This window comes from Centrocercus urophasianus, unplaced genomic scaffold, assembly GCF_019232065.1.
Source record: "Centrocercus urophasianus isolate 14NV4802_14NV808 unplaced genomic scaffold, USGS_Curo_1.0 seq_14, whole genome shotgun sequence".
NCBI classification, from domain to species: Eukaryota; Metazoa; Chordata; class Aves; order Galliformes; family Phasianidae; genus Centrocercus; species Centrocercus urophasianus.
In genome coordinates this window covers 6,647,842-6,662,763 of record NW_024884586.1, presented here as the reverse complement: position 1 = coordinate 6,662,763, position 14,922 = coordinate 6,647,842, and the positions used below count along the sequence as shown (strand labels likewise).

The 14,922-nt window shown below is 38.2% G+C and overlaps 1 protein-coding gene across 1 annotated transcript in view; it reads left to right on the top strand.

Annotated features, from left to right (window-relative positions):
• KCNQ1 (potassium voltage-gated channel subfamily Q member 1) overlaps positions 1–14,922 on the top strand; it is a 330,046-nt gene that overhangs the window by 219,296 nt on the left and 95,828 nt on the right. Inside the window, exons 15-17 of the mRNA XM_042815059.1 lie at positions 6,795–6,889; positions 7,445–7,491; positions 8,819–8,880. Of these exons, the coding sequence (XP_042670993.1) occupies positions 6,795–6,889; positions 7,445–7,491; positions 8,819–8,880 (204 nt within the window). The remainder of the gene's footprint in view (positions 1–6,794; positions 6,890–7,444; positions 7,492–8,818; positions 8,881–14,922) is intronic.

The window sequence follows — 14,922 nt, the reverse complement described above, 5'->3', positions numbered from 1 at the left end:
TCAATAGCCTTCAGCTTGATTTGAACCAGGTGAATATATCATGTATATAAGAAATACATAATTTGACTTAAAAGGAATTAATAAGGGACAGTCTCCATAGAACAGGCACAACAGCTGAAAATGCAAAGAAAGAGGAGAGCTTAACTGCCCACATGCATACTTGAGCATAAACTTGGCACTGCTGTATGGAAGAGATTGAAAAGCTTTCCCTTAATCTACACCAAAAAAAAAGGGTTGTGATGAGAAGGGACCTTTTGTCCTTCAAATGTATGAAGAGCACAACATTTAGGAATTTAAAAAATGATGGTAATTAACTATTCATGGATGCATTGTTTCTATAAACCGCTGCTTGCTGCTGCTTCAAAGCCTGGATTCTGACTTCAGCTCCAATATTTAGAACCATCACCTGAATTTTTTTAGTGATTTTCTTTTGTGAATCTTTTTTTCCCCAAAATTGATGAGTGAATTTATAGCTAAGGTTGCCATATATTTCCCCAAATTTCATTCAGTTGTGGATAAAGTATTCAGATTGTTTAGGCTGAAACCTCCCATGATAGGGATTTTCTTGATGGGAACACTTTCAGAAAGTTTCTGCTAGCAGATTTCGCCTAACATTTTTCTTAGATTAAAGTTAAGAAAGCCATGGAACCTGGCTACTGGAAAATAATTTCTGTAGTTATTTTGTTGAGAAGTTCTTTAGTGCTGGCTGGTCAGCACTTGTAACTTGGAAAGGGATGTGGCCCATTCCAGTGAAGCGTCCATTGCTATTCAGTGAAAAACAGCACGAATGTGGCCAATTTCATTACACTTCGGTTTATTCTTATTCTGCAAACTGATTGCGATTCTTTGGTCTGTGGTAATTACAGAATCATTGCTCCCATAAATTCAGAACATAAAATATTTGCCATGGCATTAGCAAAGCTATTTAGAAACAAGAAATCTACACATTACATATCTACCTCCCAGGTGGTGATTGTCAAAAACAGATTTGGAAAATGCCTGAACACTGTGTGCAACATTATCCACCTGGCAAATAAATGAAACTCCCCTGCGGCAGATGACTTGATAGAAGCTGAAAAAGCATTTCACTGAATAGAATGGGACTATTCAGTTCCTACTCAAAACTTGTTTGTATTCAGTGTCCCATTTACGAAGCTGGTTTCTCAGTTGTGCTCTTACTTTCTCACCTGCAAAAGACCTCTTCCTGGCTGTCTACAAAACCCTTCAACAAGGTTGTCTCTTATCCTTCTTTAGTAGTCCTTATGCTTCCTGAATTATTAATATGAGCTGTTAGTAATGAACCAGCAATCTAAGTTAAGATAAAGTGAAATATCTGACGTCACTACTGTGTTGAAATGATATACTTCTGTTCCTGTTGGAAGTTAAGATTTCCAATAGGGAGATACCTGATACTTTTCCATAATTTCTGAATACAAGGTCATGACCAAGTTTAAAAACGTGGAGAGCACCAAAAGTACAGTTTTCAAAAGCACTTAAGTAACCTAATGCACAAAATCACCTTGAAATTCTAGCCACGAGGTGATTTTGGAAACCTCTCCTGTAATTAGGAGATAACCACTCTTATTATTCTTTCCTCAAATGTATGTTGTAAATCTGCTTTGTTCTATTATGTGCTCATAAAATAATCACAAGAAATTACTTGGCACATGTTTAAACATTTTCGTAAGTATACGCTTTGTGTTAACCAGTCCTACACAATACCTGAAATTAGGGTAAAGCAGAATATGCATTTTGAAAACTTAATCTTTCAGAGCTCTACATAGAAGCTGTTTTCTGGCAGATAGTTGCCTTTGAAACTTTGTGAAAAGTAGCTTCCTAACAGTAAATTCAGATTTTTCCCTTACCTATGGAAAAAATTATGTATATTTTCACTAGACTGCTAATGTTTAAAGTAAGCTGGAAGAATTAATTGCAAGGTCAGCACTTAAAAGGATAATTTTCTAGAGATGCCTTCAAAGTTTTTGGGAAGGGGAAGAATGAGAAGAAGGGAAGGAAGAGCAAAATTTTGCAAAATAGGTCTCAGCATGAACCCAGCATGCTTCTTAAACTGTACCAGCTGTTTGCAGGATACACCTGTATGTCTAATTTTGTGCAGATACGTTTTTTTAAAGACCTCAATCAATAACAAGTGGTGATGACAACACAAGGACAAATGTCAGTTAGAAAGCAGGGACTTCCTGTTTAAAAAAAAAAAGGTAATTAAAAACAAATTGAAACTAAACAAAGGCATTTCAAAGGACATGAAAAGTAATACTATGTGAAGCATCACACATACAAATCATTTCCTCTTTAAAAGAAGGGGACAAATTTATGATGTATTTTAAAGTCTAGGTCTGAATACAGTCCATATGATGATGCCCGTGTAGGAACCCAGCGTAACATTTCGAAGAATTAATGCCCTTTTTAAGGATGTGTTTATGCTCTTGTAAATGAGCTATAATGCTTGCAATGTCTGTGGGACTCATTCAAATTATGTAGGAAAGGTCTACTAGTAGTAAACACAAGTCTTGTGCATCACTGAAGATGAACAGCTCAATGTTATGAAAGGATTCCATAGATTATAGGGAAGACAGTATTTAGAAATTAATGGTTTCCTGGGCTTTGTCCCCCCCTCCTACACAAAAGTAAATTTCACATTAGGTCTAAATCAAGTATCTCCGTTCTAGATTTGCTTTTCAGAAAGCAAATCACCACAGTTAGATATTTCCACTGGTTGAGTTCATGGGTAAATAACATTTATTTTCCAATTAGGAAAGTTCCTAAATGTTTTGTGACTTATGCACATGGATACAATTGTGTCATCCACCAGAAAAGACCCAGAGACCAGGGATTTGATCTGATTTCCCATTGTCAACTATAAACATTTATTTTTTTTTAGTTCCCTTCTGAAACACGCTTTTAATTTGTTTTGTGCTCTTCACCATGGCAAGTATTCTGTACATAGAATAAACTAAAGATACAGCTTGGAGTCCCACCAGTTGACATGAGTAACCGTTGCCTGGTTTGTTATGATTTCACTGGAAAATCTTGCATTTAGACACATCACCATATGAAATTTGTTTGTCACAGTATGAATCATGAGTTGTATGTGTGTAATCTTTCCTAATCTCCACACTGGGCTGTAGCAAACAATGTAGTTCAAAGTGTCCTTGTTTCAAAGGATCCCAAGCCCATTTTATTTGACTGTTACTTGGTTACATTTCCCAGAAATACCCTTGCAGGGATTCCCCTCTCCCTGGTCTGGCTCTTGGGAAAGTTCTCTGTGAATGCAGCTACAAGGGAACAGCAGTGGGCACTTGTGTGCATTTCTTATTTGGGGCTGGCGTTGGTGATTTGTGCAAATTTTCATATATGATGAGAGAAAGTCTTTCTCACTTAGGAAATTCTTTACCATAAGTTGATTAGGAGAGGAATAAAGGAGAGGAAAGAAGCTAAGGAAACATGTGGGACTGGCTTGTACGTTTTCCTTCAATACTCATTCATTGTCTGCTGTGTTGTTTTTTTTCCTTTTACAGAACTAACAAATTCTGTTGTCAACAGCAGCAGCATGAGTATTTTTTCTTGAAAGGTCAGCTTTCACTATGAAGTAATTGCAGAATAATCAGTACTGACTATTAAATATTCCATCAGACTTGGAAACTGAACTTCATTCATAAATTATGTTTACTCCACATTTTCAGTTTTTGTTAAATGGTAAACAGAAACCAGACAGTAACCTATTTAGAATTACTATCAGACTCCTGCTGCAGAGTATGGAAGGCAGAATAAAGCTCTTCGTGCTTCTTCCTGCTAAAGTGCTTTACTGAACCTGAAGTTTTCGAGCTGATCTTGCAGATCTGTCCCTTGCTGGGTTATCACATGAAGATAGTAAAGATTTGGGGAGGGGGGGGGGGGCAGGGGCAGGGGTTGTTTGTTTGTTTTGATAGTACTGCACTTACAGGACTAGCCTGTGGACAAGACTTTGGGCTTATGCCACTGTTGGGTCAGGCTTCTTTCTCTGTGGCTGTCGGTTATGATTGCAGTGTGTGTAAGCACATGGCTTTCCTGGGAACTCCTGTGTGCTCTTTGGTCAAATCAGTGAGTATCTCACATGAGCCCAAGGTTTGCAATTGGTTTCTGAGATTCTGGCAGACTGAAATGCAATTTGCTTAATGAAGTGATATTTTACTGAAAAAGTAAATATATGAAGAGAGAGTTTTAAAGATGAAGTGCTGAACTCTAGTTTTTTAAGAGCAGGTGGAATAAGAGCAAAATGTAACAGGAGACTAACAAAAGCTATTATTTAGGTGCAGAACAATTGATCTTCAGAAGATGTGCAGTTTTTGAAACTTCTTAAGGCAGTATCTGAAGACAACAGTTGGATGTCAAAAGTAATTTAATTGTAAAATGGACTGACTGCCATTCTAAGCTGGTCCTTATCCAGTATTTCATTTACCTGAACAAGGGAGTGTGATAAAGCAAAGATATTAAACTTGATAAATAGGAAATTGTCCCCTTCAGAACATACAAAAAAGTGTTTTCTTCAAGAAATGAAGTGCACTGCAATGCATTTTTATCATAGGAAGTTTTCCCCACATTAAACTGGAGCCTGCCCTGAAATTTTCAGTCCTGTTTTTTGGATGACTTCAGCTGATGGAGATGATGTTGAGAATTAACAGGTTTTCATTTAACCTTGAACATTTTCTAAGCAGTGGTCATGAAACTGTTGAGTTCAACATTTTTAGTGTAGGGAGGAAAAATGTCAGCAGAGTTGGCACCTTGGATTTTAAGAGAGCAAACTTTAAGCTACTCAAGGAGCTAGTTAGCAGTGTCCCCAGGCAATTGACTGTAGAGGGTTTAGGTTTAGGGGTCCATGGGGAGCAATGACTCTCCATTTGTAGCCACCAAAATTGTAAGAGACCAGTTGTATCCACTGAGTGTTTGTAAGTCCAAGGGGCCTGACAGGATTCATATCACAGCACTGAAGGAATTAGCAGACGTTAAAGCTGGACCCTCTCAACAGTTTACTGCAGGTCATGGGAGTCTCTGCTGACTGGAAGCTAGCCAGTGTTATACCCCTGTACACGAGATTGGCATAAAAGAAGACTCAGGAAACAACAGACCTGTCAATCTTAGTTCAGTACCCAGAAAAGATACGTAAAAATGTCCTGGGTGCTACAGAAAGGCAATTAAAGAACAAAGCTGTCATTAGGCATAATCAACATGGGTTCATGAAGGGAAAGTCTTGCCTTAGTAATTTGATATCCTTCTATGACAGGGTCACCTGCTTAGATGAAGAGAAGGCAGTGGATCTAATCTTTCTTGATTTCAGTATGGCCTTTGATACCATCCCCAGAATCCTTCTGGATAAATGTTCTTACTGTGAGCAGGTTCCTGTTACCCTGGGTGATGAACTCTCTGAAGGGCAGAACTCAAAGAGCTGAAGCGAATGGAGCTACATGTGGCTGGTGGCAGGTCACTAGCAGTATTCCCCATGACTCAGTTCAAAGTATGGTTCTGTTCAACATTGCTGTCAGTGATTTGGATGCAGGAGTTGACTGCATCATCAGCAGATTTGCTGACAGTAGTAAACCAAGATGTGATTTTGACTGTTTGGACAATCAGAAGTGGCATGAAGTTCAACAGACATAAATGCAAATGCTGCATTTGGGATGGAATGACAACAGACACATGCACAGATGGGAGACAAGTGGCTGAAGAGCAGCTCAGCAGAAAGGGGCCTGAAGTGCTGGTGGCAGCAGTCTCAACACGAGCCAGAAATGGGGCCTGAAAGCCAAGAGAGAAGACTGCTTTTTGGGGTGTGCTGAACACAGTGTAACCAGCCAGTTACAATATGTGATTCTCCTGCTATATTTAGCATTGGTGTGGCTTCACCTTGAATGCTGTACCTTGTATTCTGTTGTACTCCATTCTAGCCTGTTCTGTTCTTCTGTAATGTCAGGTGTTGCTTACTATTCAGTCTGACGTGGGAAGATTGGACCCTACTCCTGTCCTTCTGTTGTGTTAGAGCATCACTGCTTCAGTTTCTAACAGTAGGATTAAGATATTTTGAGTTTATTACTACACTTTGACAGGTTCATTCAGTTACTTCCCAGTTAGTCACAATATTTCTTGGAAAAAAAATGATCTTTGCCTTTAATAATTCACAAAAGTATTTTTATTACTAATAGGTTGGATTAAGATCTCCCCATACATGAAATACAAATTTCAAACCCAGGGCTTTCTTTCTCATTGTTTCTTGCCCCGGTCTTTTCCCAATATTTCCCAGTAGATTAGAAAGCTGAACCAGGCTTTCTGCAAAAGGAAATCAGTCATGCACCTTCAACCAATACTGTGGTTTAAGGTTCACATGGTATGAACTGAACTGAGAGCTCAGGCTGAGAATAAGTGCTTACACCTGCAAAAGAGCTCTCTACTGGCTAATAGCTGATGAGTATAAAACTGATTTCCAGAAGATGCTCTAAGGTGACCACAAGGTTCTGAGCAAAGTAGCAGACATAGTTTCTTGGCCTCAAGTTTAATGGATAATCTCCCAAAAGTTATGTAGACGTGCAGTCACAAAAAAAAAAAAAAAGGTGGATTTAATCAGAATTGTCATAATTATTCCACAATAAATATATGATCATACAATGGTCAAATTATCTGAAATTTAATAAAATGTTAAATGGGTTTAGAAGAATTTACTTCTTGATTTTGGAAAATAAATTACATTCACGTGGAATATTTATATATCTTTGTAGCTTACTGATCTGTTTCTGATTTTTATTTTACAGCAAGCTAGAAAGCCATACGATGTCCGAGATGTTATTGAGCAGTATTCCCAGGGTCATCTCAACCTGATGGTGCGAATCAAGGAGTTACAGAGAAGGTATAACAACTGATAGGATTACAAATGCTGTATTGGTAAGACTGTGCAAATTCACAGAATACAGAAATGTCACTCAAATAAAGCGTTGTTTTTACAGAAGATGAAGAAGGCAGAGAGCTTAAAAATCTGATAACTGAGACTTACTGTTTTGATTATACTTGTGTGCATTGCCTCAGACCAAGCTTACTCTGACTGTAGGCCATAATCCCTTGATGTGCTTGTACAGAGTGAAATAACATTGCCTGCTCTTGTAGAACTACACTTATGAGCAAACAAAGAGAGAATAGATGGATGCTGTAAGTAAGCTACAGTAGACCCAAAAATCGAGGAAACAGCAATTCTGTTCATGTGAAAAAGCAGTGGGCAAGGTAAAACTCCACTTTTGCTAAAGAAAGCTGAAGACCGTTAAAGTCTAATGCTGGTTCATTTGCTGTACAAACCACGTTGCTTGTTTGTGAAGAGGTCTCCTCCCATTCAGCTCCAGAAGATGAAGATTGATATCACTTTATCACCTCAGATTGATAAAAGCTAAAAATTTTTCTTCTTTGTTTACAGGTTGGATCAATGCATAGGGAAGCCATCTCTTTTCATCTCTGTCTCAGGTAAATTAATATGCCTAAATTTTATTTTATGAAGATATAATTAGTAGGAAATCCTTTTAAAAATAGTTTTGATTTTGTTGCAACAATTTTAAAAACTTGTGACCTGAAGCTAACTAAATATTGTAGATACCTAAACAACACCTTTTTAAATAGGGCTGTTCTTAATTAGATATTTAAAGCACCTGGTGTCTTAGTTTCAGCTGAGGTGGAATTACTTTCTTCAGAGTGACTGGTATGATGCTGTGTTTTGGTTCTAGAAGAAGGACAGTGTTGATAACACACTGATATTTACAGTTGCTGCTAAGCAATGTTGTAGAGTCAAGGCCATTCTCAGTGAAGGGTATAAGGAGATGAGAGGGAATAGGATTAAGACAGCAGACTTAAATTGGCCATAGGAGTATTCCATACTAGATGGCATTGTGTGGAAGGTGTTTTGAAGGGAGTGAGAATTTTGGCTCTTCTGATGAGCAGGAGCTTAGCTGGGCATCAGTCAGGAGGTGGTGAGCAATTGCTTGTGCATCATTTGTTATCATGTTCATATAGGTATATTTGGCATAGCTATTGCCTTATTTTATTTCTTCCTCTTAGTAAATAGTTTCATCTCAACCGATGAGTTCTACTTCGTTGTTTGTTTCCTTTCAATTTTCTCACCCATCCCGCTGGGAAGGGGTTTAATGAGTGAGCAAGTGCGTGGTGCTCAGCCACCTGCCAGGTTAAACCATAGCACCTACTTTCACTGGATTTTTCAAAATAATGACTCTAATCTATCTGAGATTCATCCTGTTCCAGTAAAATGGTGTATTATAAATACAGAGTTCCTATGAAATCAATAATATTCACATACATCTTTGTTATCTTTGAAAAGAAAGTAGAAAAGGAACCCAAAGTATTAAGTTTGTTTAGCAGCAAGACTGGTTAATCCAAACCCTGTTATTTTCAAGTTTATTTTTCTGTATGGTATGTAGAAAGAAAAAAAGACAAAACATTGTCCAAGTGCGTTGCTCATACTTATTTTTTGCACATAGTGCCAAATTGTCTTTTAAACAGTAATTAAAATGTTAACTAACTTGGGACCAGTTTTGATCTCCCAGGCTAAAGCATAAAGCTAAGGTTGAAAGTGCCTTAAGCTTAAGGGCTCTTAAAAGCTGTGGCTTGGGCCTGCACTATAAAAAGAAACAAAAAGCTGCTTTTCGGAAATAAAACTACCAGCCTGGTAGAGGTGTTCAGTTACACTGTGTTGGTGGGCTACTTATACATACCCTGTTGTGGCTTACTGATGTTTTGTTATAACACCATATATTAATATGAAAATGTTTCTTGTTCACAGAAAAAAGCAAAGATCGAGGGAATAACACGATTGGTGCCAGGCTGAACAGAGTGGAGGACAAGGTAAGCCTGAGGCTGGCAGTGAATGAACGTGTGGTCTGTGATTGAACAGAGCTTTTTTCACAGGACGAGGGGAAAAGCTCGGCTTAAAATAGAGTTGAATGGCTGGTTCTTCCAGGTGATGGAGTGTAATTTTTGTTGTAGATTGCATTTTTGGTTCGTTCTTCTTCTTTTAACAGATTAAGGGGGGGAAAAAAAGGGAAGAAGAAAAAAAAAAACCAAACAGACTTTAATTGATTTCGGTCTCTTTGAGGACTTGCTTGGTTTTTTGATTTTTAATTGTATTTATTACACATGTCTCAATGCTCTACTTCCTTCCTCTACGACAGATAAAAGACTCTGTTCTTTTAATACTTCGGTATATTACAGTCCCAAGATTTCCCTTTGATCGTTGCTTTGTTGTTTATATAACTCCACCTACAATTCCTTAGAGAGTGTGAGAGCAAACCTCATTCTGTCCTGGTTTTCATTCTCTGTGACAAACAGTTTCTCCTTTCAAGTGACTTGAAGTCAGAAAACATCAGACTTATTCTGTAATTGCAAATTAACAATTAAGTGCTATGTGACCCCTTATTTCAGCGCTGGCTCTGCTTGAAAGATTGGATGGCAGGTAGAGACAATGTCATTGCTTTAAGGTAGAAAAGAGGAAAACTGGGGTGGTTGGCTTGTCTATGTTGCGATAAAGAAAAGTAGAATCTTTTTAAGTATGTTGTGGGAAAAATGCTTTCTGCCACGACTGGCAGTCTTTGATACCTTCATGATGTGTGTGTTGTGAATAAATATCAGGCAAATATTCTGCAAACCAGAAGAGAGTTATGAGTGAAACAGAGCAATGGGCACAAACTGATCCTCTCAATCTGTATTGTATCTAGTGTGAGATATATCCATTCTGCCATATACATTTATCTTTAAATACGTGAGATAGACTTGAATGATAGCACTCATGAATATGTTTCTATCTGTCAGAAATGAATGGCATTTTGAAGGAAACAGGTGCCTTTTGATATATAGGGAAACAAACATGAAGAGTGGAGAAGAAAACAGGAAAGTACAGTGCATTTTGGACAGAGAAAAATCGCCGTGGACTGCTTGTTTGGGTCTGTGGTCAGTAAGCATCCTTACAAATGGATGCTCATTCCAGAAAGTTCAAGTTATGTTTATTCATTTTATCTCCTTAATGTCAGCTAGAAGTGTGGGACATGACAAAATGTGTCTTGTGGATTGTGACAAAGAACAATGACTTTTCAGTTTGGACAAACAATTCTCAGATGACAGCTAAAATAGATTCTCAGTGGTGTTTGTAAAATCTCCAGCGAGCGTGAGAAAGCGTTGGTGTTGTGCTGCCTCAGAGATAATCTACTTGGGGTTATTAATTACTCTTTTTACAAGTAAATGCACTGTGAATTTATGGTGACTGTTGTTTTATGCCTTGTAATGGGACTGTAAAATGCTCCCTGTTTAATTTTAGTATAGCTGGGTTAAATTTTAGCCTTGTTTTAAGTAACAGACCTTTCTTTGTAGTTGCATGAGGTCATCTGTGGTTTCAGAGTTGTATGTTATCTGACCTATACAGCTAGTCCTATCTGCAGGAATTTTATCTGAAAGTAGCTGAAAGGCTAAAAATAGAGAATTTCAGTTGGAGTCGACAAACAGCAGTGTGCATGTCAGCACACTGGCACTGCTGAACTCACATTTTTACTGCAGCTGCAGGCAGCGGCCAGAGCTCGATTTTTGATCTCCAAGACTGGCCTTCTCTATTCTGTGCGTGGGATGATTTATCACACAATTAAACCCTTCCCAAGCCAGGTGCTGCCTAAAAGATATGTAGATCAGCTGTTTTTGAAGGTGACCATGTATTTTAAACGTTTAGCTACATTCCCTTTAGTTTTGAAATAGTTTTGAATTTTGGGCTTCTTAAAGAGATTTTCTATAGTGTAGGCAACATCTAACTTCCATGTATTGAAGTCAGCCATATATATATATTGTTTTGCCTTCTTTTGAATTTAGAGCTGTGCTTATCTGAGGGAGGGAGGGAGACTTTCAGCAAAAATAACAATTCCATTTCCTTTTTTCTAAATCTCTGAAACATGAAGCTGTATCGCTAGTATTAGATATTTTTATATACATATATATAATCTCTGAGGAAAATAAGTATCCTCTCAATATACTGTTGTATGTAGGATCTATTAATCTTGTACACCAACTGGAACATTGGCCTTGTACAATATATGTATTTTGCGATGGTTTCCTAATACATAAATGCCAGGGGGATGAATCAAGGTGGCAGGAACTTACTTGCAGACTCCTTCCTGTAGATTTTTTTGTTTTGTTTTGGCAAACTGCTACAAAGGCGGTGTTATGAATGTAACTAGAAGGGGTACAACATGATATGCCTTGATTGGAGAGAAAAAAAAAAAAAAAGAAAAAGAAAAAAAATCAAAATCCAGTCTGTAATCTCAGCGTATTTAGACTTCATTGCTGTTTTCTGTTAGTTAAAAAAGGCAAAAGCGTGAAGTGCTGTGTTCTTTGAAAAACTTATTGCCAGAGCTGTGTGCAGGCAGTTGCAGGCGGTGGTTCTGCCCACTCCTCAGTCTGTCTGGGCAGCAGCCAGCTTTGGTCCAGAAGACACAAACTGCCTCAGTGCGGTGCCCAGACAGAGCTCCTAGCTCCGCTAACATAGCAACTGTCCATGTCCAGGCATGTAGATAACGCTTATCTGGTCCCTCAGAGAATGTAGCCAAGCAGGATTACAGCAGCAACAAATCATTTTATTTGCGGTGACCAGCCTTCTTTTTTTTTTTTTTTTTTTTCATCCTGAAACATCTGTGAATGACTATTCAGCCTACCCTCAAGAAACCTGGCCACTGCTGGATTGCTACCAAAATCAAAATCAAAAGCAGTTTACCAGATATGCGCAGCTGTGTGAGCACACCACTGCTAATCCATATGCAGAGACCGCTGCATGCCAGTGGTTTAATGCAGGGTGTGCCTAGCAGCTTGATCCAGAAAAAAAGTCCTCAGTGCACTCAAGAACTTCTGTGTGCCATATCTCTTCATTTCACTGCTTTAATTTTGTATTGACTCTAATGCTATTTGGGATGATCTGTTCCTTCTGCTGGCCATTAATTTGGATATATCAGACCCAGCTTGCACTTTGCAGATAATCAGATGGGCTTAGTGCTTATTTGCCCTTGGGTAATTCAGTTTTACACAAGGGCACAGTAGAAAATCATCCAGAGTACACAGTGAGGACAAAATTGATTGTCTCTGGACTCTTAACAGTGTGTTGTGCCTACATATCAGACTCCCACAGATGTCAGTAAGCCCTGCTGAAGCAGGAGTAACACATTTTGGGTTTCCAACAGAACTTAAAAAACAGATATCATCTATTTCTGAGCAGGAAAAGTTGAGCTCTGTTCTTCACTAAGTTGTTTTAAAATGGCACTTAAACTTCTGCAGTTATTTGGATGCTTTTTAAAATTTGTCTTTGAAGAATAGTTACAGGAATCCAAAAGCAATTCTCCAGGTGTTCCCTTCTACATAGTCAGAACTACTCTTGTACCTGACAGTAAGCGCGGCGTCAATATCAGTATTAGCAAGGTTGCCATGAACCTTTTGTAACAGCAGGTAGCGACAGGACAAGGGAAAATGGTTTTAAACTGGAAAAGAGTAGATTTAGACTAGATATTCTAGAAATTCTTTATTGTGAGGGAGACACTGGAACAGGTTGCCCAGAAAGGCTGTGTTTTCTTGGAAGCATTCAAGGCCAAGTGCTTATAACAGGGAATTGGAACTAGATGGTCTTAGAGGTCCCTTCCAACCCAAACCATTCTGTGATTAACATCTCATAATAGTATTTTTCAATTACAGGGAACATTAGGAGTGACAGTATCTACTGCTAAATTTCAAGTTGTAGAGATTTAAATGGAAATTACTGTTTATACAAATGGTGTGTGGTAGTGAGATGCATAACACCTTTTACTGCGAATCCAAAAATGCAGCAGGATAATATTCATTGCAAGCATATGCACATTTTGCATGCTTGCATTTGAAAGCACAAACGCTTGTCCTCTTACTAGTAGCAATCCAAATAGCTGCATGTAGAAATTCAAGCATGCAGTGCATCACTGGACAAAGAATCATATCACTTTTTCAGATTTCCTGTAAATGCAGTTTGCATCACCATTGAATTAATCTAAAAACAAATCTGTTATGTGGCAACATCTACCCTAAAATAGAACAAATGCTACGGTGCTTCTTAAGTTGCCTACTTGAAATCTGAACTACTCTACAAAACCAAAAGTGTCTGAAAGGAAGTTCTCTTGTGTGTGCTGTTCTTCGGTGTTCTGGTTGTAGTAATTTGGTTTTCTCTCTTCCATCTACGGTGTCTTTGATTGTTAGATCAAAGGTCCCACGTTCAGTAAAACCATAATTATATTATGTGTATTTGATGCAATTTTCAGTGTGAGTTCTGAGCATGGAACTTTAAAGGATAGATAAGTGCAAGGCTTTATCGAGGTGGCTTTCATAAAGAGCTGGAAACCTGTAGGTTGCAACATTTTTTTCTGGCTAAATTATTTCCTGTAGTTGTTTCACCACAGCTTTGACTCTATCCATAGCTGTATCGCTTTGGCTGAAGTCCTGTTAATTGTGATCCAGCTGAGCAGAATAGTCACTGACATATCAAAATCCTGCTACAGATTTTCACTGGTTCTTTCCTGCAATCAACTAATAGTTCCCCATTGCAAAAGGCTTCATATCTAATCTGCCTAATCTGCAAGCGTTGAATTGCATTGGTCATTTGCATGGATTTGAGATGTGCATTTCCATACAAACGAGAATGAAAGCTTATTCACTCCTTGAATCTTAACGCTGAGGTATTAATTGCTCATTACCATTCCAGCACTAAGGATATGACCCACTATCTTTTTAGAATCTGAGCTCTGGTAATTATGGTTTGCAGACATAGACTGCAGAGAAGTTAAAATTTAATGGGGTTGTTTGCTTCATTTTCCTGCTCCTTGTTGTGGTGTCAGTACATGCTAACATGTAGCTGCAAGATTTTGTCCTAGAACCACGTCCTTTTCTGTGCCAGCTTTGCGGGCTGACGCATTACAGTGGGCCTTTCTTGTGGCTTAAGAATGTTCTATTTTCTGTATTTACAATCCTAATAGCATACGTTAGATAATTTTATGTTTTATTTAGGAAAGTATTATCTCACCCATCTCTTCTGGGTTCACAAGTGCCAGCTTTCATATTGACAGCTTGTTTACTGAGAAGAATTCATAGCGTGTGGCTTATCTCCCAGTTTTCCACAAAGTAACTGCTTTACCTAACCTCACCTTCGGTGCCATTTTTGTCTACTTTTTTTATGCCATTCTGAAGTCTATGGGAGCAGTTACTGTGCTTCTTGATGGATCGTAAGAACTGGTGCACATTTGAAAGACAAAAACTGAAAAAAAAGAAAACCTTGACTGATGGTGAACTCATTTACTTCATTGGAAAGGGATATTTTGGCTTTATTTGTAATTGAGGGATGATGCTGGAAAAAGAAGAAAAAAAAAAAAAAAGAAAAGTAATAATCTCCTGACGTTGTGGTCAGTGCTGTGAACTGGGATAAATTGGAAGAACAGTGAGTGATAAACAGGTCTGGCATGGATACATTCAGCACTTTACATGCTGAATGTGCTCTGGCAGTTCAGGTATTGAACACTGGCAGCTTCTGCAATAGGCCTATGAGAATTGGCCTTTCTGATAACTAGGAACAAATCTGAACACTGTGCTTTAGAATGGAAATTTTAAAAGATAAGCAAAATCAGTAAAAGTCAAAACCACAGCCAAGCAGTCACTTATCTTGTATACAGTACTTGCAGAACTGCTAGCCTGGGGGATGCAGAATAATATTAAGAGGCATATGGAAGATTAAGCATTCCTATTAATTTAATCCCTAGTCTTTTTCCAGATGCTGAAGCACAGGCATACGGAAGCAATTTCAGTACTCCACTTTCTTACAGAGATTGCCCATTTTCTATAAACTGAACTACA